The sequence below is a fragment of the Neopelma chrysocephalum genome, unplaced genomic scaffold (assembly GCF_003984885.1).
Source record: "Neopelma chrysocephalum unplaced genomic scaffold, ASM398488v2 Primary Assembly neopelma1_43, whole genome shotgun sequence".
NCBI lineage: Eukaryota > Metazoa > Chordata > Aves > Passeriformes > Pipridae > Neopelma > Neopelma chrysocephalum.
In genome coordinates, this window is record NW_020897702.1 from 6399596 (window position 1) to 6424450 (window position 24855).

Genomic DNA, 24855 nt, shown 5'->3' on the forward strand with positions numbered 1-24855 from the left:
GTTTGAGCCTGTTGAATGTAATGAACCAGTAGAGGTTACTGGGATTACCCACAGAAGCAAAAACTACCTTAAGGATAAAAATGGTTGCAAAAAATGGTATTATGTGATGTGGTATGACAAATAGCTGTTAAAAAAATCTTAGAAGTACAGCACTGGCTGCAGAGAGTTGATAATTTACTAGGCATACACACAACTTTGAGGATTTAATTCAGAGGTATTTTTTAAAAAAAAGTTATGAATTAGGTTTTATATTTAGTGTGGAAAATTTGAATTGACACAATACTACAGTGAGAAGGACAGAGTGCCATGAATGAAATAAGGACTCCTAAATGAACGAATTAGGTCACCATGAAGCTTGACCTTTAAAAAGAATGCATTAATAAAAAGTCTTATTAACAGTCTCACTGTATTAATACTTTCATGGCGCACCTGCTATCGTTGGAAATTTTGATGTGACAGTTGATTACATTTATTTCAACATCCAAAAATTATGTGCTATAACAACAAGTGCTGTATTCAAATACTGAGACTACCAATTAAACACAACATCCCTATCTATATGTCTGACCTTCATTAAACTAAAACTAATTTAAAGCTAATCTCCTGCTATATTTAACAGAACAATGTGACTTCCCATAAATGTAATAATTGGATGAAGGGGACTTTAACTGTACATACCGTAACACACTAATTCTTTAACTCCCCAAAATAGCTTATTGACTATAATGTAATATATAATAAAAGCTTCAGTTTATCAATAGATAACCCTTGCATAAATAGAAATGTTTACTTTTTACGTCCTTCAAGAGCAGGAAGATGATTTAAAATTAGAACCAGCAGAAAAAAGAATTTTAATGCATGCATAAATCTGCAAGTAGAATAACTGGCAACATCTTGTCCCACGCCTTCTGACATCTGTAGCCATATTTAAGAGACCCACCTAATCACACTCAAGTATTTATATTTTTGCTGTATTTATATACACTACTAAGCTCACTCCACTACATGTTTTGAGAATCTGAGGGAAAAGAAGAGATGCAGAAGGTCATAAATCCACTTTGAGGGTTCTCCTAGGATGCTCTTTGAAGTTTCACTTTACAGCTGTTACACCTCCAAAACAATTGCTCAGAAGGTGTGAAGTGATGCCATTTTTTTCCAGCTGGTTTTGAAAGCATGCAACACTGAAGACCAGACTATGTTTGATGAAAATCAGCAGAGGAGCATGAGGGAAACATTCAGCTTTAGTTCTGAGAGAAAAAGCTTGGGTTCCTAAAAGAAAATGATAGAAGAGTGATTACATAAATTAGTAAAAAACCAGTATGTACTTCTATGTTTGACTAAACACTAAAAAGTAGAGGTATACTTACTGCTTGCTGTAAAATTCACATAAACCTGAAGACTAAATCTGTATTAAAATATCTATTAAAAAGCTTATGTTTGCATGTATGTATATAAAAATATGCTATATTCTGATTTTATCATGTTATTATTTCTTTTGCAATATAATAATAAAGTATGGACCTATGCAAGACTCTAATGCATCCACAGGCACTAAAAAGACCATCCTTCCCTCAAAATATTTCAAGACATGAAAGATGGAAGGCAAATGGGAAAAAATGGTGCAGACTGAGATGAAATAATTTTCTTGGAGTCGTACAACTGGCTACCATTAAGCCTGAAAATACATCTCAGGTAAGCCTAAATCCTGGTTCTGTCCTTCAAACGCTACTTAAATTTCTCCACCAAAAATGCATAGATAATGATCCACTACAGAGTCTGAATATGGAGAAATTGTACAAAATGAATCAGCAATGTCTAAGAAAGAATAAAAATGAAGAAAAACTTAACCCTTCTGAAGACCTTGATTATTCAAAATTATACACAAATCTCAGTAGTAATACAGGATAGTACAAAACCATCAAAGAATACAGGATTTTGGGATGCTAGAAAAGATGTCTCCATACACATAGGAATTGATAGTAAAATTTACAATTCATATACTATAACAACTATGGCGAAATATAAGCTAATTTTTATATTAATATTTTGAAATTCCATAGTTCCATTCATCTAGAAAAACTCTTAAATAATATTAATTGCACACCTCTGAAGTTGATATGTGGTTTAGTGGGAAAACACCCAGAAACTTTTGATTTTTTTAAATCTTGTTAGTATGGAAATATAGTCCCTTGAGACATCATGAATCCTGGGAACTAGCAGCATCAAGATCTGCAGTTGGAGCCATGACACTGTCCCTTCCTACACATACCTACAGAATATGACCTATATATATCACCTAATGATATTTGACATATACCAAAATAAAACTATGATAATTGCTATATAAGACACGGGCAGTCAGTGCCAAGCATTGTTACAGACAAAACTATATATTGTAAATAATACATTGAGAAAAATATGTGCAAGCCAGATAAGGCTGACATTTTCAGTGACAGCAGTAGATTTTCAGGGTGACATACAACGTCCTTTGAAGTTAATGGCAAAACAGCTCTTGACTTAGCAGTCTGTTCACTTCCCTTTCCTTCTCTTGACAATGTTACCTAAACAGTTAAGGTGTGATTTACAAAGAAATAACTATTGCTCTTACATGTCTTCAGAATATGCATATTTTTTGCTAAATACTAATTACTTTCTACTTCATGTTTAGGAACAATAAGAAAGTGGCAGGCAAACCAAATGGAAGAGGATCAAAGGAAGGCAGTTTTATTTCTGCAGATGACCCAAAGTTTTCATAATTACAGATAGCATCATTTTCTTAATTAACTTTGGTGGATTATTAATATTAATGGCAATTGCTTGTGTTCCTGTCTCTGTGTACATACACAGGAAGGCGTTTCAGCTTTCCAGCCACAGCCTGCATAACCCTGGAGTAACAACATGCCATAATTTGGGATCCTTTCACAGATTAGTTACTTGATGTTCCAATTTACTTACAATAGCAGAAAATTCCATTTTAAAAATACAGAGCACAGCTAATATTCAGAAAGATATAATGATGAACCAGTAGCAGAGTGACTTTTTGTGATGGTTCCATTGTTACATAGTAGCGACAATTGTTTTATCACCTCTTCTCATTTTGACCTCAGACCTGCATTTTCTCTGAGCTTTCATTGACTAAATTGTATTTTATGGACAAACTTATATTTCATCTGGTGACATGGGAATATGAATGGCATTAAAAGCATTTGAAATTCTCTTCTGTTTCTAATCCTGCTGTAGTGACTCCACAGAAAGGCTTTGTAAATATTTTTAGATGAACACTTGCATGTCTTTTATGCTTTGTTTACAACAAGCAAAGACAATTCCTCAGCTCTCTCTCATAAACGAAGACTAGACTCACATAACAGTTTGGTCATATGGCTATTAAACTCATTTTTTCCCCTGAAATTTAATGAAAAAATCCCCTGACAAAAGCTGACCAGTGTACTGATTTACCCCTGTATTCTGGTTCATATTATTTCAACAGCAGAGTTTGCATAATTACACCTTTCAAATTCAGTTAACAATTTTAAAATGCTGGATCTCTTGCAGAGGCTTAATTTATATCAGCAATAGCTAGGTGTAACCTATGGAGAAATATAACCCTACAACTTTTTACAATTCTATTTTTATCTAGCTCTATATGCCTGGAGCACTCATTCTCACTCCTTTGTAGTTATGTTTTTTACCTCCTTATCAATCTGTAGAGTCATTTGTTGTTCCATTACACTTTGTCTTTGGCTGGGTTTCAGCAGTCACCAAGTTCTGAAGTGATGAAACTTCTATGCATGTGCTGTGTTTGGAGATTTCAAAGGACTTTGCAACATTTCCATCAAGAGACTTAGCTGAAATAAGTACTTCACTTATTTCCCGGTTATTATCCAACTCAACAGTGGCTGCATTTTCAGTCTCAGGGCTGCAGGATTTTGCAGATCCTCCAGCCAGTTCTGAATATGATTCACAGATAGAAATACTGTCACAACAAGCTGAGTTTTGCATAAGAGGCCAAGCATCTGGAATGTCTCCACAGGCAGAGTGTGAAAGAGAACCAAGGAAAGCAGGAATCATTTCTCCAACAGAATCAGCAGCTCTGTGAAAGGATAATAGACATATGGTTTACAAAGCATTCCAGAAAATATTGTCAGTATTGTAATTATTATCATTAGCAATTGCCAGTATTTCAAGAAGGTTTAACAGGGTTGTATTAAATACTCTAGAGACATTCATTCATTTGAAAAGGAATACAGTTTGTTCCTTGTCTCGAAATGACAAAAGCTCTGGTGAACACTACTAAAGGTAAACATCATGCCCAGAGCACTTCAGACAGTGAATCCAGGGTTCCAGAAAACAGGTTCTACAGCTGTTTTACAGTCAGAAATATGACCAAAAAATACCATAGTAGTGTTCAGATATAAACACTGCTGGAAAGAAGAAGGAATTTATTTTTTTTCAGTGCATGGGAAGGTGGGGTACTAAGACAAGATAAACAGGTTTAAAGTACATCAAGAAAGATGGTTGGGTAGAATCTAGAATCTTCAACACTAGGGGTTTTTTTGGTGTTTTTTTTTTTTGTTCCTTCTCCCCCCCCCCCAATAAAAAAACCAGGCTAGACAAATATCTAACAGAAGTAACAGAAATAAAGTGGGAGAAGGGAACAGACAACGAGACTGCTTGAAACTTTGTGTTTGCTTTAAACTTGACTATGCATTCACTTCAGATTTTTCAGTTTGTTCTGTCTAGGCTTCAAAATGTGAAAAGTTTTTCTCCTATTCTTTTTCCTGTGGAAAGGACATAAAATTAAAGAAGGGCAAACATTATTTTTATTTTATGGAAAATGGAAGAAAGTAGAAGTAGAAACTCAATATTATCTACCTCAAGTGTATTTAACGTGCATGATAATACTGACATCTGCCAAACTCTGTTGAAAGTCCAGTACTGTTTTTCATTATATATACACCAAAAGAAGTATTACCAAACCCAAAAGTTATACATATGTTTTATTTCCAAAAACTGTCAACAGATTTATAAAAATGTAAAGACTATATTAAGACTGATATGCAGTAATAATTATTGTGACAAAACTCATCCCACATTAACATGCCTATAAGAGATTTTGAGTAGCCTTAGTCATTTCCAAAACATGATGCTTTAATAGCTTTAATATGCACACGAAGTATTTTCAGAAAGGAGGCCAAAAGTCAGGACACTGCCCCACAATTGAAGGAAATACAGTATTCTGGCAAAGGAAATTGGCATAAACTCCATTTCTACTGGAAGGAACCACAGGATCTTTGATGTCCACATTACATGGATATTACAGTTATTTTTAAAACCTTAACCAAAAGATTCCTCAAAAAGTACACAACTCTCCATTTGTCAGCCTTGGTGGTATATAAGGATGACTCAAGCTTGTCAGTATTTAAACAAGTTGTTATAGAAAATTTAGATATTTTGTATCTTATACTTAGGTCACTAGGTCACCTTACATAAACAGTACTTATGAAGAAGCTGCCTCTACATTTTCAGTTACATGTGGCCATAAGAACAAAACAGCTGAAGACCAATTTAACCCTATATGGAAAATTATTCTAGCTAAAAGAAATAAATACATCCTGTGTTAAAATCTGTAACTCTGAAAGGAAGGAAATTCTGAAGGACACCATAAATTTTATGTATTTAGCTCATGGTACTGCTGTAGAAATAACTACTCTACTACTGTATTTATATTCAGCGGATCAGGAGAAAATTAAAGTTATAATCTGCTAGAAACTCAGAAATAATAGATATTTCAAATGTGAAAGTCTAAAGAGTTCCTAAATTAAAAAAAAATATCTTCATGACACTTCTGAATTGTCAATACCCCCAGATTCATGAGTCTATGCAGCAGCTTGCTAATCAATAGCAGAAGAGAGGGTCACTAAAGCCTCTAAGGTGCCAGAGATTAAAAGGAAGACTATGTGCTCATGAGAGAAGTCACTTCTTTGCAGAAACCCATGTATCAAGTCAGCGTTTGCAAAGTAATATTTAAAGTTTTCACTATAAACCTGTTCTTGCACAACATGGGGTGATATGGCTACAGTTCATCAAAATCCCTCATTCCACTTCAAACAGCCATTGTATCTGTATAAATATTACTTTGACTGCATAAAACAATACTTAATGTTTAATAGACATTTGTAAAACTAAGTTACCTTTCATTAAGTGTGGTCTGTGAGTGGAAAGCACAGCTGTGACCCATGCTACAGGTTTCATCACAGCACAGGGATGGAATCAAGTGAACTGGTCCTAAGGAATGAAAATGTTAAAACTGTTAAAGCTCTGTATAAACTTAGTCTCTGTTCTCTTTCAAACTTGAGTATTAGTTTGCCAGTTACATTATAATACATGGATTGAGGAAAGATTTCTTACTGCAAGGAATGGGTTCTCTATTCCTTTAAAATTGAATTACTTATAAAAGAAAGCCCTGTCCTTCCTTCAGGAGTAATACAGATGCCAGTCATGACTATCTAATTTTTTTAATTAATTTGCTTTTCAACTGAATACACTTGAGAGGAAGCATTCTGAGTTAACCTATTAGGATGATATTTAAGCCTGTGCTCTTGTGTTAAATTATGTATTTCTTAATGTCACAATTGCATCTGTTTTGATACAACTTCACAAAATGGCAATGACTTTAATTGTTGAGGTTGTTAATGTCTTTAGCATTCATATCACATTCTTAGATACTGGCTGGTAAATCCTTCATACTAATTTAAGTCTCAAAGCCAGATGCAGTGCTATTTTTATCAGAAAGAAATGATGTAGGCATTTAAAGGTTTTTTTAGGTGAAGTCACTGGAATGAAAACAGGAAAAAACAACAATAAAAAAACCCCAAATAGCTACTTAAAAGTCCTATCTGCTTACTGGGAAATTAGCCTAGGACAAAGGGTAGTTTGACTCTGTAGTTAAAGTCAAATGTCACAACTCAAGTATTAGATAAATAAAGTCACCTTTTAGTGGACCTAACATACCACATGTCTGTGATGTGCTTCTCTGGCACTGGCAACATGTTCTGTGGTCATATTCATTTAGCCGTGGTCTATCAAAACATGATAATTCAGAGCCATTGTAGTGAATGTCTTGTGATCTCAAAGACCCTTTGAACAAACCAAATAAAAATCCATATCAGTAAGTGTTATCTTTCTTCCTGCTCAGAGCCTTCTATCTTCATAGAATGCTTAAATGTCATACTATAAAATATGTCCATACATTTTCCAATGGAAAGATCCACAATGATCATGTGGTTTCATATAACACAAGCCACAGATCTTGCAAGAAACCCTAGAACAGCTGGTTCAACTACAGCCTCTTCTAGGAAGACATCTGCTCTCATTTTGATGATTTGAGAGTATATCTTATTCAGTGTTACAGTTTTTCAGTGCTTAATGATTCTCAGTGATTCCCATCTGAAACTTTCCACACTCAGCTTTCAGCCACTGAGATTTTGTTTATGTTATCTTAAAGAGCTTTATATTAACAGCAGACTACTTCCTTTAATCACCATAATTGTAGGCCAAGGCAAACGAGTTACTACACTTCACTAACTGAAGTTTGAATTCACTATGTCTGAATTTCACAAAACTCTAAAGCATCTTCTAGGTTAGGAACAATTCTTACAAATAACTCTCTCAATCTTTTTATTTTTGCTTGTGCTGTAAGCAGTGATAACATCAATCCTTCCTAGATAATATCCTTGTTTGGCATTCAGGGCTAATTAGATGCTATAAACATATTTTAATACAAGTTTTTTTAAATTATAAAGGGGAACTAGAGTGCTTTTGACTTTTTCTTAATTTAAAGTAAGTGGCAGAAAAATGTCTATTAAAAACAAATTACATTGATGAGCTGTTATGGGTTTAAAAAAAATTTACTAATTTAACTGTCTTAGGCATTTAATTCATCTTGAATATGCCCATAAAAACCAAACTGTTAGTGACAAATCTCTCATCTACACTGGCCACATCCATTATCTCGATGACCTAATCTGTGTTTCACAATAGCACGTGATGCATAGATCCTGTGCAGCATCTAGCAGAGTGTGGCACAGAATTGATGCAATTAGACTATTTCTGGGTATCTACACAGCATTTTATCGGTAGAAGCTGGAACATCCACACTGAGCTGGCAAACTTGGATGGAGTCTTAGGCTTCTGCTACCTTGATCATCTCAATGCTAAACTTGCTTGAATGATGAAGACATTTCATTTATTTACCTACAGAGAGATCTGCCAAACTAACACCACTATCTAAATATTATAAAGAAACAGTAATAACTGGAAACTCACAGCTTGGTTTCTTCTCCATAAACTGCCTCTTACAATAGATAACGCAAAGAATGAGGAGAGCCAAGAGCACTGTTGCAAGTGCACTGCATATAACAGCTGCCAGAGCAGTGTCTCGGGGACTGGAAGCAGTTGAAGGGATCTTCACAAGATTTACCCTGGTGGTACCTGAAATATAATTAAATAGCAATCAAGGTGAACTGGAAACATTTCGGGAATATAGTCACGTAAATGAAAGTCTGGGAAATAGAAGGGGTTTGTAGCACAGAAAAAACAGAATGTTCCATCTGCTAATGTATCATCATTAGTTGCACATATAAATGAATACAATTATCAGCAATCACATTATGAAAAAAATATTTTAAAAATATATTGCAAAATATGTGATAATGAATGGAGGTAAACATAAACACATTCAGACTGTCCATGAGAATGGAATCAGATCCACACCACAAAAACAAGGACGTTTGAATATTTAATGTCACATGAATTTAACATGGAGAACATTTCCTAGTGTAGAGTTGAGAAAGAGATCCACTAGAGGGAGTCACAAATACATGAACTTCCCTTAAGGAAACTTTCTGGGAACTGAGACACCCACAGAAGTTCAAATGCTATCAAAGTTATCATTCTGCTTGTTTGACACCATGGTCATTTATAGGATCAAACCTAGGATTTCAACTCTGCTAACTTTTTTTTCTTCAGTGATATTTTTTTAACACTAGATAATACCTCTAGTCAACATTCAACACATTAACTTCAGTAAGGACTTTAAGCAATGTTTCTAGCTTTGACAACCATTGTTACCTTTAGGTGGAAAGTGAAAAATATTCATTCTAAAAGGATTAAAACTTTAACTACCACTACTGAAACTATCTTAAATTATGAATAGTATTTTAAAATTAAATTATTTTTAAATGACTTCTGAATTTTGATAGCCCATCTATTTCAATCTACTTTGAAGTCCACATAAATTCAATAAGATGAGAAAAAGCAATAAAACATTGAGTATTCTGACAGCAAATTTTTAAGAAACCACAAACTGCATTTTACTAACTTAAAAGAGTAAGTTAAATGTGCCTATTTACCGCAGAAGATATTTGGTTAAAACCTAAAGACTGTAATTTTCTAAAAAATGGTCCATGCAGTCGCAGGTTTAAATTGTATTATAAATGTCTGCCAGAGTATATTAAAACCTCTAATCAAATTGTACACACATACAATTGTTTGATATCTTGACTGCAATTTAATAATAACAGGAGAGAATTTACTAGCTTGCTTAGTGTAATCAATGGAATTTTATTACTCAGGAATAATTTTCTGAAATAATTATGGTATTTCCTCTACACACATCAAAAGTCAGCACCAAAGCATTTGCAATACCATACTGCTTCATTATAATGCTTAGACTGACAAAAGCTAGGCATTTTGAAAATCAACTTCATTCTAACTAATCTAATAGTAGTCTTTAGATCACTGAACTCCAAACAAAACACTAACTTCTAAGAAATAAAGGATCCAGAAATTGAATCCCCCCCCCCAAACATATTAAATAAAAACAGTTTCTGTGCCTTATAGTATCATATAGTTGCTGGTACCTGGGGCAATATAAAAAAAGTGGAGAAGTCAGATCAAGGCTGTTATACAGAAGAATGTTTAGCTGATAAATTCCTGATTTCAACATGGAGAGAAACAAGTGTTACTGCATTTACATCCACTTGAATATTTCCAAACACCTGTGATATGTACTATTATGTTCCACTGTCACATCAAAAGCGTGAAGACCACATTTATATCAGATATTTTTTATATCCTTTTAACTTGCCAAATTGGACAGAGTGGAGCAAGTGGAGAAAGTGCAATGGAGGGCCACAAATGACTGAGGAACTGAAGCCTCTCTCTCCTGTGATCAAAGTTTGAGAGAGCTGGGACAGCTCAGGCTGGATAAGAGAAGACTCAGGGGAACCTCATCAATTTGTATAAATGCTTGAAGGGAATGTGCAAAGAGGACAGTGCTAGACTCTTTTCAGCAGACCAGAGGCAATGAGCACAAACTGAAACGCAGGAGGCTCCCTCTGAACATCAGGACACACTTTTATAATGTGAGGTTGACTATCGCTGGCACAGGTACTTCTCTCACATAATTATTACCTATCCTTCTCTTAATGTACTTCTATAATTCCTATTTACTCACAGAGCTAAGTTCTACGACCTGTTTTCCAGATCTTCACTGTTAATTTTAAAGAAAAAGCAACCAGTGTCATAATCTTTTTGTCATAACTTGAATGCTCTTGGCAGGAGCACCTCAATCTTCCACAGAGATTCCCCTCTGTTTCTTGCAGCTGTAGTTTGAAGTTTATAGTTTTAGCAGGCTGCAGCAACTTCTACATGGTATGCAAAGTCTAGGATATTTGTGAAAAGCAGTAAATCTATATAAAAACCTTTCAATACAGCAATGTATGCTGGCTTTGGTGTGAAGATCAAGGACTGTGCTTTTGGTATCAGGTTTTCAATTTTAGCCAAGTGCCTGATCGAATCTTTAGACAGCCTGGACAAGTATTTAAAAACCAGACAATTAAAAAAACTGATCAGAACATCTTCAAATATTTTTCATACCAATATACCTATTTGTATCAATGTACCTAAGAGGGCTAAACAGTTCTTAGTAATTAGGCCTTCGTAATTTGCAGAAAAAAGAACTGTCAGTTTTGAAAGCAAAAACAGAACAAGACTACTGGAGGTGAAGCTACTATATTTTTGTCTCTCGTCATTTGCTCACAATATGTATCTATTTTCAAGTATAATTACATATTATCTATTCTATGAAAATATAAATTATATATTTCTTTAATGCCCACCAGCAATATCCAAGCTGGAAATACAGTGATTTTATTTTAAATAGGGATGGCTAAATTTTAAATTTATTTTAGCCATCTAGTTATGTAAGATTTGTTTTATTTGGTTGATTTTTTTCCTTTTTACTTGAGCAAGCAATTTTCTCTTCCTGAGAATGCCTACCACTCATCTTCACCTTCAAAGAACTTTTTGGAATAGTTACTGTGAGCAGTCCATTGTAGTCTAGCTCTAATTATAATGATAGTGATCTTCCCTGCAGAGACCAACATTTCAGAAGTGAATTGCTATTGTAGAAGTGGCCCGTTGGGCATTGCTGAACTCTGCTTTTAGTGTTACTCAGACATGTTTGCATTTTCATAAACTCTATCTTTCTTTTCACAGACTTAATGGTCCCACTTCAGTACAGCAAGGAGCTGCATTTTAAACTTAACCTTGTACTTACATCCATTAAATGATTACATGATTAAACTTAAATATGCAATTAAACACTTTGTGAATTGGATGCAATGTATTCAGAAAGGAGGGAGGAGGTGGACACTGTTTTATGATTCTGGAAAGCATGTACATATTATACATATGTTCCAACATATTCCGGAAATGTGATAGTGCTGAAGAAGAATTACCCAAAATATCAAGCTGTCTCCTGCATAATTTTCAGCAGTAAGTCTGAATACACGTTTTCCCCTTAATTAACCAATATTACATTGCAATGGCAGTATATGCAAAGATGTGGTTCTTAAAAGCAACTAAAATTTCTGTTAATCCAAGATGGTTAAATAGCAGTAACTCAGCTAATACGGAATACGAGTCCCAGCTATATCACTGTAACTTCTGCCAATAAACAGAGCAGTTGAATTTTCAGCCTATTATACCAAAACACAAAAGACAGGGCAAAATGTAAAGACTTCCTTTATCACTTATTTCATATTTATTTTATCACTTTTTTTTCAGAACTATGATTAGTTACAGTCACTACTGGAATCAGCAAGCTTAAAAGAAACCTTTTTGTGGTAGATCATCCATGTGAAAACAGAACTTGCAACATTATATGTTTCTTCGATGGATACAAGAAACAGTAACATAATAATTACTAAAGTTGGGGAGGATAAAATGTGGAATAATATGTTTGGGTTTCTTTCTTAACACATAAAGTCAACACTAACCCAAAGAGGGTTTATTAAAAAAAAAAAAAAAAGCTAACCCAAACTGCACTTAGGAAAGTGATAATATGGTAACATTGGACAGAGTGCCATCTGTTACAATCAGGACTGAAAATAAGATGCAAAAGTTAAAAAGTTGTTAATTCTTGAAATATGGGTATTCCCCTCGAGAGAGGAAAGGAGTATTTGCCTATAATAAAAACTGTTTGCCCACTGCCTTTACATAGAGTGGGTAAACTCAGTGGTATCAACCCTAATTTGAGAAGAATTAAGGGCTCAGACATACCCTCAAGTTACGATAATCTAACAAGTTACTGCCTGTCAGTTGAATTGCAGTGGCTATCTGTATACATGCTCTTAATCCACAGAAAATGTAAGGCAATGTGACTTACTTTGAAATTCCTTCATTTTGAAAAAAAAAAATTTAAAAGATATTTATGTTCATTTAAAAGTAAGAAAGCTGTAGGTCTACCTAGTCCTAAATAAGCAAAAGGATGTATTATATGCAGACCATTCAGATACTACACGTATAAAATCTGAATATATAGATAAAATTACATGTGTAATATATACCACTGAGCACTAACATCAATTGAAAGTAAGTTGCCCTGATATTTATGAGTCTTTACAAACCAGCAGATTGCCTCCTTTCTCCTGATCTTTTAAGTAGGAGGTAAGAAACTTATTAAACATTAGTGTTGGAGACTGTGGTAAACAACAGGGACAGAGTCTCCCAACATCTGCAAAAGGACAGCCATCTGTGTGTATGGCCTACACCCAAAAGTTCATCGTGTCAAACCACATCTTTCAAATGTGCTCCAAGTGCTAACTTTAAAGCCTTCAGTCTCCAAGTTAATGCCTTACAGCTTCTTTTTTTTTGTTTGTTTTATTTTGCTGGTTTTGTTATTTTTTAAAAAATGTACCAAAATCCCTAGGGGAGAAAATGACAATTCAAGTATTTATCTATTGTTTGGAAATCCTGAGAAATATGCTTATAAACTAAAATCTTTGAAATTTGATTCATTAATTTCCAAGACCATTTCTCTTGCATTGTGTATTTTCACAAACTCCAGCTGCTGACAGCCTTTTATGTTTAAAATGGTAAAGCAATTACACTGCGTATGTGAATTTAAAATATATATGAACTCCACAGTACTGGATACACATCACTATGTTTGTAAGACACAGACAACCTCTGCAACATCATGGTCATCTAAACTATATATGGGCACAAAAGTAACACTGTTTCATACACAAAACTTTCACCTTTGAAAACTGTTTAGCCACTTGAAAATACTACTACATGAGAATAACGCTTCAGATCACTGCTACCCTCAAATAACCTGAAAAAACCTGTGAGTAAGCAAAAAAAAAAATAAAATTAGAGGAAGTGGGATAAAATCTGTGTCACTGCTGAACTACATATTCTACCCCACAACCCCCCCAACATGATATTAATGTGAGAAGACACTGTCTCTCCCCCATAAATTGGAAATACTTAGCATAATCTGGTGGCATAAAACATATGTTGCTGTTAATGGCTGTGGTGGTGTCAGCAATTCTCTTTCTGACTTTTGTTTCCAGAAGCCAACTTTACATCTCTGACTGTTGAGAGTGTCCAATATCTATTTTGCAGTAAATGCAACTTCCTTTTCAGGTGTTTTCATGTGTTATATCAATGTCACTTAAAACTTAGGTCAGAACATATGAGACAGAGCAGAAAAACTATTTCCCTATATCACTTCTAACTTGTACTTTTAACCAAATTCTTTTTCAGACATCTTTTGCAAAATAGAACATGGTATTTCAGGCTATTCTCTTGTTCAAATCCGACTATAGAATGCATCCATCCCACCCAGGCTATGAAAGTTGCTTTATCTTTTCAACTAAAAATGAAAGCAGCAAGTATCAATTTGTATTCTGTATGTGCAGTCTCATTTAATCTTAAGGACTACCCAGTTACAGAATAAAAACAACCTTGTGCAATATTTGAGTCAATTAGGCCTGTTGATGACAGTTACTGCTTGTATACACACTCTGTCCCTCTCAGTTCTAAAACTGTTATACGAGACATTACCTACATAAGCAGAAGAGGAGTTTGCATTGCTTAAAAGCACAGCATTTTCAAGTGGGCAACTACTAACATTACCTGTTTGCTAAGAGAGCAGAGGGAGACCATATACCCTTTAAAATCTAACTGTATATTCCCTAGTTAAATGACAGTGGCATGTATGTAAATACAGGAATAACCATGTCTGAAGGTTGTCTCTTTAGCCAACAGAGAGTAACCCACTTCCATTAATCAAAAGTGTAATTGAACATTGTGAATCCCCTGCATACAAGTTACAGATCTGTTCCAAAAGGTTCAAACAAGATCTCAGAGTTGCTGTGTGATGAGGTTGTAGAATGGTGCCTGGATTGGTTTTCAGTATGGATGAAACATGACAGTGTGGAAAGCTCTATCCTGTGACCACAACTGAGGCGCTGGTGGGGTTAGCTATGCCCGCCCCTGGGCAGGGAACATACATGCTCTTCCAGCTACGCACTGCTGGAACACTGTACAGATTTCAACTGCAATTGCCATACACCCCCACAATTTCTGAAATTAATACAGTACTCTCTCTATATATATATATATATATTTGTATAAATCCTAGTAAAGCAAGAAGTGAAATGTAAATCACTCATAAAAGAGGTTTTTATCTCTCTCTGATTCAACAAGAAGTGATTTCTAACACTTCACTTTCTACCCCAATTATTTCCCTCTTTGTCCTGGTTCAGCTGTGATAACACCCAGGGAGTAGAGCAAAAGATTACATGACAACGGCAAGCCTGTATCCTAAATTTGTTGACACAGACTTCAATAAACATCACTGATAGTAAGTATATGCAGTACATTTTCAAGACCTATGGCTTTTTTTCTTGCTTTAAAAATGCTTTGTAAAGATAACAGTACTCAGCTATCTTACTTCTGTTTGCAAGCTGGATACCTGTTTTGTCATCAAAATAACAGAGTATAGTGTGATAATTTTCATTCACAAAGTTTCTACAGCTTTAGACAATAGGAATTGTATATTCAAATAAAAAATATATAAATAAGTGATACATTATGAAAAACTAGTATATTTTAATATCAAATTAGGTGCAGGATCATTTCCTTATTTTGCTCAAAAAACAACATTTTGAATTGGCAAAATAACTTATCTAGTCCAGAGAGCTAGATGTTCCAGCAACTACAAAGAAATTCAATAAAGTTTTAGTACCCTTCCCTTGTTGCTTCCTGGCCTACAATTAAAATATGAAATAACTGGGTACAGAAAACGAAATCCTGATGGTTGGAGACATCGCCACACTTCAAACTCTTTCTAATGTACTAACATTTTTGTTACTGAATACGAAAAACATAAATGCTAAGGAAATTCTTCCAAGTATTAGAAATTCCACACAGAAAGAGGTATGTGCATGTGTGTTCAACACTGGACAATTTATTACATTAAATTTTAAAAAGGTTATTTCTGAATTGAGAGAATATATGAAAAATAAAATACAGAAGACCCACAATTTTCAGATTTCAGATAATTCAGAATAATCTAAAAGTCAATTTGCATGCAATACTGATACCACTGTATTTTGGTATCTATTTTGAAGAGTGACAAAGGGACAGGGCTTAAGTATGTGGAAGTTAAGCTCTAAAATCTGTAATTTTAAAATCCAAATCTATCTGGGAAGCTAGAGGCCTGTATTAGGTCATATACTTCCTATACAGTGTGAAGAAAAAATTAAACATAGAACAGAATCTGAAATATCTGTCATATGAGTAGCACAGTGCCTTATGTCACCATGCTCAGCCTATAGACACAGAAACCTGAAGAAGGATACTCAGCTTTGCTCTTCCCATAAATTACTCAGAGGTAGAGAGGAGCTTCCATCTCTCCAACTCTCCTGAGAACAAAAATCTCTGATCTTATTTTAAAATTAAATTAAGGAGGGAGAAATCACAAGTATGGCTTATTGTGCCTTTCAGATGCAACTCTTGAAAGAGGAGGTAATGATGGGGTTTCTACCTTCTGAAAAAGCTTAAGAACTCTTTGCCAAGAAGTTTGAGATGGAGATTCAATTGCCTCTTCTACCACCTTCATGGAGATTGTTTTGTCCACTAGGCTATAAGCTGAGCTTGGTAAAAGCTTATTTCTTCTCTCCAGTTGAATTTCCCCAGTTGTAAAGCTTTGGCAGAAGTAGTAATGGCCCCTCTTTGCATAGCTAACAGTCATGTGAAATGTAGAATGCAACAAAATTAAATAAACAAGACTCAGGCTTGCTCACCACTTACGTTATTCCTGTTTATAATTATGTTAAAATATCACTAATTTACCTTAAATTAATATTGGGAAGAAAATAAGTCTCCACTATGGAAAACAGAGTATGTTTACGTAGTTAAGATCGTTTTATAATACTTACACACCACTGAGCTGAATTATGATTCTGAATTAAGATGCATGTTAAGAGCTGCATAACCAACCCTACTAGTATTTTCTAAGTTTTTAATGTTCAACTTTGCAACCTCAAGATCTTTTAAAAACTCTTTTTTTAGGTAAGTAATCTGAAATACATAGGATTAAATATAAATTGTCAGAATTTTATAACATATGGCCTTAACACTTTTAGAAGCTGGCCATGTATCCCCAGCTTATTGTACTACTGCAAGTGTCATTAATGTCATGATTTACTTTAAAGAAAGTTACCTACTGTGCAACAGTAAGCATGCACATGCAAACTGTATCAAATGAAAAAGCTGTAGCTTTGACGTCAGAAGTAATAACAGCTTATAAACAGCAGTTATTAATTCACCACTTAAAGCTTTGGGGATAAAGTCAAGTTATACAGAACAAAAGGTTGCTGCACACAAGATCCTTGCTTTGTTATATTACTTAACAAAGTAATCCAAACATAACATCTCCCCTCTTTAACAGAAATCAATGGGAATTAGTCATAGAATACAGAAGATACTCTGAAAGGTTATCTTTGAAAAGTCAGGCTCTATTAGTGAGATTCATCTGACCACAGCAAACATCTGCTTCTGAGGGAGTCACCTCAGAACTTTCTCTAGAGGGGCGGGAGGGGGGCAGAGGAGTAGGAGAAAGGCTCTGTTAGGGTGTAATTAGTCTGATTTCTTTTAAATACCTCCCTTGATCATTTTTCTCCAATGAATACAGAGTGAACTTAAGATAACCAGCTCATAGATGTAGCCATTACATACTTCCACAGTCAAGGAGGCAGCATCCCACTCTGGTAGGAGGAAGGGATTTGGGCACCTTTGACTTTCTCTGTTTCAGTTTGTTAACAGACATTAAGCATTTGACTTTAATTGAAAAGATGAAAGTCAATAACAACTACAAAATTTGTAACACCTGCTTTGCAGTGGCAGAACCACAGAAAAGCCCACAAGTAATTAGTACCTCACTTTCTGCGTGGAATAAAAAACAGCGTAGCAAATAAGGTGAGACATAGAATTATAGGTTTTGCCTATCCTGTGCTTTAAATGAACAAAGGCTCAGTGGGAAATAATATGAAACAATGTAAATAAAACCTGTATCAGAGTAACTATATGTGAGGGAATTTCATTATGGTTACAGGACTCAATTCTGGCATCTTCTGACTTTAGCAAGTTTTCTTACAATATGGGCTTTGGTTTGTAAGACATTTCATCAAAAAATAAGAAAAGTAGTCTTATAAAATTTTATTTGTGTTTCTATTTATATAGCAGGAGTGAAAAAAGTATCTACACTCTAAAAAGTAATTTTTCTTTTTAAAATAAATTTAAAAAAATAAGATGAAGAGCAGGTTTTAGGGAGTCAGACACAATCATCCAATGTTGAATTGCAGTTTTCATTGGATCTAGATGAAACTCCTAACTATAGAAGTTTGAAGGTCTAAAAACAAAGTCAGAGCTAGTCACCCTAGGCTCTCTTTCTAAAAGGCAGAAACAGAAATCTCCAGAGAAGTAATTACTCTGAAATGGCTTGAAAGACTACTTAGTGTTAGTCATTGAAGCTTACCTTATCTGGCTTGTCTGAACTCTTGAGGTATCTAATTCTCACCACTGATTGGGAGTTTGGTTTGACAACTTCAGGGTTAAGTATTAACTTCTATATGCCCAAATTAGGGTGCATTAATTCCATCCTAAATTTCCACATGCAGATTGGGCAACTATAAATTACATTCAGTAATATGCACATAGAATTATACCACTAGACTTAAATGAAACTTTACTAAAACTGGTGGACACAACCCTTTAGTTAAGAAAGCTGTAACAAAGAGCTCATCATTTTAGGAAACAGTGACAGGCTATACTTCAAAGGCACATGTCACTGCCCAAAATAACATGTGAGATTTCTCCATGTTCTTTGTAAAAAAAGGAGGTTGGCAGTGCACTGCTTTAGCACAAAGCGAACCAGTAAGAGTGAGGACGTGTGAGGCCTATCACTCAAAAAATTAAAGGTGAGGAAAGTAGAGGACAACAATTGGAAGGATACAAGTTATCAGTAGGTATGCTAGGTCTTCCTTCCATAAGGCTGCTTCCAGCCTATGCAGTGTTGGTTTATAATGAATCATTACTGCTAAGGTCCTTAGTGCACAACTCTTGCATTGCATTTTATCCTACTTCCAATATATTCCAATACTACTTCCAATATATTCCAGTCCTCTGGTGTGGTATTTCAGTGTTCTTTTGCTTGAAAATTATTTTCTTAATAGATAGTTAGCAGTATGGAAAGTTTGAGCCTAGATGGATTTCCTGTTTTCTACTGCATTTCTTTAAAACAAGAAATTTAAGTGAAACACAGCCTAAGCAACACAGAAGCACAGAATCCTTAAGATTGGAAAAGACCTCTAAGATCATTGAGTCAAACAGTATCTACCAGCTCAAAGTAGAATAAAAAGCCCTGCACAATATTTTGCATTTGTTTAGCAGTATTTTATATTCACATGCCAGTCACAGCTTGGACCCTCTGTATCCAAAGCCAAAGCAGTCAGCATGAATTTATACTGTAGGTACCAAAACTCAGTGCTGTTCAAGTGGTGCTAATGCAACCATTCCCAGAATTAGTTGTGTGACTATGACAGATAAACCAATATTTTCAGTCCGAACATAGTTTAAAAGCATGTTATTAAATTAATATAATTAAAATAGTCGAATGCTTCCGTAATTAGAAAATGTCTAAAAAATACTGAAAAGCTGTGACCACTGCTTATTTTTTTCAGATTACCCCTAAAAGCAATAATGTAAAATCTTACTGAAAAAAATGATTTGCAGCTTTACTGCAATGCATGCAATCCTGGAATAATTTTGATCAAACTAATGGGCAAGTTAAATAAGAACCTTGCAAATCCACTTCATACAACAAGCAGATAATTGCTTATAGCCACTGCAAGTCAGCGCTGAAGGGCTACCCACATTAGTAAGTACACATAAGAAAAAACCATAGGAAATAGTACTTATTCACTACAGGTCACAGATTAGTCCCTTCTCTGTAGCTCAGGAATTTCAAGTTCACTTTAATCTAGTGTAATTGAGCTAACCAGCTCTTACATTAAAAAGTAATGATTAAGTTAAATTTCTTGCAGACATTCTGTACCTAAAACAAACATGCAGTATGCCTCTGGCAAAGAAGGATACTAATTATAGGATTGACTCATAAGATGAAAGGTTGCACAAGTTACTACTAGAAGCTAAAGTATGGTAAACTGGTTTGAAAAAACACATTGAAATTCTCATACTCTGCAGTTGAGAATTTCATTTTCTAACTGTACTTAGCAGTGACAAGAAACAAAACTGAATATGTTTCTAAATTGCTTGTTCGTATTCCAGATGAACAAACTAGAAGTGAATACTACAATTACTTCATCATTCTATATTATGGATTTTTTTAACCTAATAAAGAAGTGAGCTCTACATTGAATTTTTACTACACAAAAATATGCAAAATTAATTATTTTTGGTCACTCTCAGCTTTCTTTTCTTATATAAAGCATGGTCTTAAAATGGATATTTGAGGATTCATTGTTTGACTTCACGCTTAATGCAACAATTCATTCCCTGATTTACCAGGAATCATAAAAGAAACACATCTCCAAGGCTCCAGACATCTGTGGGGAAGGATATGCAAGTTCAAAAGTAGTTTTGTATTACAAACGGAAGCTTTCACTGGGATTAGCAGATAGAGTTGCCAGCTGTGAGTTAGAACAAAGATACAAACTATGTCCTATATGTTGCCAGCTACTGATTAGATACAACCTTCTGAATGCCAGATGGGCACTGCTTATGTGAACTCCTATTATCAGCTGCAGGAGCTTGTGATGTGAACTTATGAAATAAACAAAGTTTGATTCAATTTATTTTAAAAATCACAAGTTGACATTTCTGTTTTCAATTTAAACTATACATTTTCCAACATATTGTAGTAAGTAATAAGGAATCCATTTTCAAAGACATTCACACTGGAATACTGTGTTCTCTCCGAAATACATTAATATATGCTTTAGTAGATAAAAATGGATTACATATAAAAGTAATGTGCAATTCTCCTGCTGAAACTAGACAGCCACTGCCTTTCAGTGCAATTCAACTTGGTCAAATATCACCTCAACTTCGTAAGATTTACTTAAAGCTTTACTGGATGATGTATTTTATATATTACATTTTCAGAGATTATGAACAAATTGTGTTGAAAAAAGACATTTCCTAATTTATTCTATGATTTCCACCTGTATGATGGAAGCCATTTACATTACATCTGCTCACTCTGAAAATCATTTAATATTTATATTGCTTACTGAGGTAGGGACTGCTAATACTAGATAATTTTTTCAAAGTTTCAAACTTCTAGTATTCAAATTTTTCTGTTCTTTCCCCCAATCATAATAAATGAGCACTTCCAGGAGGTCCAGAGATTATAAGGTGTTTTACATTCTCTTCCTTTCTGTACATTTTCTGCTGTTGACAAATGTGGTAGGAGCTTATGCCACAACCTTCTTAGCTCAGTAAGTGCACTAATGTAGCTCCCTCTTCACTACTAGTTCATTTCGTTTTGTAGAATCAGAAAACTCTTTGTCTGAGCAGCATGAATAGAAACTAGTCATCGTGGTCAAAAGGATTAAAAAGGGATAATAAATGACAACAGTATAGGATACAATGTGTTCACCTAGGAAAAAAACCCTAAAAACCCCACAATTCTAATCTTATAATGTATCTTAAGAAGTTTGCAATAACACTTAAATTTAACATTCTGAAATTATTTTTAGCAGGCAAAAAATCACACCTATGGGCCACTGGTAACATTTAGCATGCTTCAAATACGTAATAGTTAATGGAAGACGAATTTCCTGCTCTCAGAAATCCGGCCTTCTGTGGCCAGGAAGGAAAAAGCAGTTTCCCTCCAAAGAATGCTCAACTTGCCAGGAAGGAAAAATCTTTTACAGATCGAGAGACAGTATGATGCAGGCATTAAGGAGATGATCTACATGCTCAATGACAACCACCAAATGCTCTGATAGGTGTTCAATCAACAAACCCAACTCAGCTCAATCCAGAAAAATCTAGAACTTCAATGACAGGGATGTAGAATGGCAAGAGATGCTTGACTCTCAGCAAGAAAGCACTTGCTATCAATAGCCTCTTATAACCTCAGGAATGTCTGTGAGGGTCAATCAGCACAAGTGTGGGACACCAGCTCACCAATTTTGGAAGAGAAAACCTTATGGCAGCATCCAACTTGAGTTACATCACAAGCTTGCACAAAGTAACAGCAGGAAAAGACTAGGAAAGAACTAGGTTTTTTGTTTGGTATTTTCCCTCTGTTGCAAGAGCTACAGCATTTCTTCATTAGTCAGCTAGCAACTGAAGTAGTCATCTTCCTGAGTCAGAAAACATCAGAGAGACAGTAAACTCTATATCCTTATAAAGTACAAATATCTTAACTGGCATGTTAAGATGAAAATGTGTATTCCATCTTCTTATTTACCACTTAGTAGCAACAATAGTCTTTTGCATAAAATATATATATTTGATTGCTTTTGAATCAAAGGAAAGAGTATTATTTTTACATCCTCATAGAAAAACCTAATCTTTATTTTTGGCAGGAGAAAGTGAGGTTACAATATTGTTTATTTACTGAGAGATGGTTAATTTTCACTGTTGGTTTATCAGTTCAGGCTTCCTTCTTCCATTGAGTACCAACTCAATCAGACAGATTTCACATACAAAAAACTCTTCCCTGTGGAACTTTCTACCTAGATTTTGATCCAGAAGAATGTGTCACAATCCATCTCACACAGCCTTAATTACAGAAACCTGTGTGAAATCAATCTAACAAACCACATTTTGTCAAAAGAAAAGTCACATACTGTAATTACCATATGTAGTAAAAGGAAAGGTTTAACAATTTGCTTGAAAAATGACACACTGAAAAGGAGTGTTCAAAGCACATACTTCTGTAAAGCCTCCAGAAAGAAACAGTACCAAGACATGCATTAAAATCCGAATTTTTTTTGCCTTTATTACTGAACCATACCTTCGTCTTGCATATGCCACAGAAATATTTATTTGTAGTTCAAGGATATTTTGTCTTTTTACACCAAAAATATTTTCATTTCAGAAGTATAAATATGAATATAATCAAGGAAAGACAAAAAGAAAATACTTTTCTGAATTAAAAGGGACTAAACTCACATCAGTTAATAGAGCAAAATGTCTTTTAGTGATTCTTTTGTGCAGACTCATTCCCTGAGGTAGAGGATTACTCATTATATTGCATGAAGCAATACATTAAACCTTTTCAGTTCAATAAATTGTATTTTAGATTCTGTTCCTGATGCTCCACTTCAATTTACAATTACCAAGTTTCACCCCATTACTCGTAAAACAGCCTCTAGAAAACTGTGGCATATCTTTCTTCCTGTTGATGGTACTTTTTATGGCAAGAGAGAAAAAGAGAAAAAAAAATATCAGAGGTTAACTTTTTGTCTGTTTACATTTTTCTTCCTTTTTTTGATATGCATTCATTTTTGCTAAAATTTGCACAGCCATTACAGTCATATTCAGCTTTTTAAATTTCCACTGGATGTTGTCAACAGATGTCCTTTAGGATTTGCTGATCAGTCTCATCACATCTAATAATACAAAGGTAGCGACAAGCAAAATAGAGGACTGCCCATTATTTGAGATTAAAGAGCAGAATAATTGAAATAGAAAGTCTGACCCAGTCACCTGTACTTCACACACATAAAGCAGGAAGTAGGGAGGAAAGTTTGGCTGATTAGTCAGATAATAATTTAAATGAAAATTCATTAATTTGTATCTTGAGCTTTACTTCAAAAATAGAACTCAAATTCTTAACTATTTGAACAATTTCTATTCAAGAAAACAACAGTCTGACTGGTATACTTTCATCAGCATATCCAAACAGCAAAGACAGCAGATATGCAGATATGCTTTTCCCCTCATTTTAAAAAGCTATGAGTATTAAATTGGAATTTATTACTTAACCATGGTTGCGGTCTGAATGTGAGAATTATGAACAATGTAATTATCTCAACAAGATACCCTAGAACAACTGAGCTGTATTGTGACATTAATTTGAGAAGGCATGAAACTGGGATCGCAAATGGGTACAGGCCCTGCAGTGCTAAGCACACACAGTAATGGGAACCTACCTGTGACGGGGACCTACTTCTGATGTAATAATCAAAGAGTTAGGGCAAGAAGCCAACACACAGTTAGTACACATGATAAGGGAAGAATTCTGGACTCAAAGAAGTTACCAAAGAATGGACTCCCAGACATTATCTCAACCTGCTCTGCCGAATTTGGCATCAGAAGACACCAGAGAACAGATTGTTCAGAGACAGGTGACAGACTGATTAGCTTGTAGATCCTGATGGTTTCAGTGCCAGGTGGGCATATAACTGCTCAGTGTTGCAAAAGTCTTCAGATGACCACTGAAGGATACAGAAAAATCTGTATCCTCCGTAAATTTCAATTCCATTACCTCTTGGATCAACTGTGATAGAGAAACGGATCTGTATTCTCCAATTAGACACCTACTAAGAGCATCCTGCCCAGTCCATGCATATATACTTCCTTCCATGGCACTAAGGGGAAAGCAGGTAAACCACAGACCTTTTGGCCTAAACTAAAGCTGTTATGTGTTCAAGTCACTGGGACCCAGAATCAGTGCAACACTCTTGGAGACGATAAATAGTTGTAGGTCCCTTGGGCTTTTAAGTGTTTGCACAGTTAGGTAGCTGTCAAGCAGGACAGTTAGTGATGCAATTTTTGAGTCAGAATCCTTGGCTTATTTGGATATTTAAGCCTTATGTACCTCTAGATACTTGATAAGGCTAATGCTACCTACACTAAAGTATATTTCTGAAGTATTCACTACTAGCCTAGTTCTTTTAGTTTGTAGCTTGAACTGGGTTACTTGAAACTCACTCAGTGAAATATTTGTTTGTGCAAAGA

The 24855-nt window shown here is 34.8% G+C and overlaps 1 protein-coding gene across 3 annotated transcripts in view; it reads right to left on the reverse strand.

Moving 5' to 3' along the window:
- Positions 1–226: 226 nt before the first annotated feature.
- Positions 227–24855, reverse strand: part of TNFRSF19 (TNF receptor superfamily member 19) — a 58234-nt gene continuing 33605 nt past the window's right edge. For all 3 annotated transcript variants that reach the window (XM_027677881.1, XM_027677879.1, XM_027677882.1), the window contains 5 exons: positions 8326–8490; positions 7012–7137; positions 6192–6285; positions 3690–4090; positions 227–1269 (listed from right to left, as the gene is read on the reverse strand). In XM_027677881.1, the coding sequence (XP_027533682.1) occupies positions 3697–4090; positions 6192–6285; positions 7012–7137; positions 8326–8490 (779 nt within the window). In that variant the 3' untranslated portion in view covers positions 227–1269; positions 3690–3696. The remainder of the gene's footprint in view (positions 1270–3689; positions 4091–6191; positions 6286–7011; positions 7138–8325; positions 8491–24855) is intronic.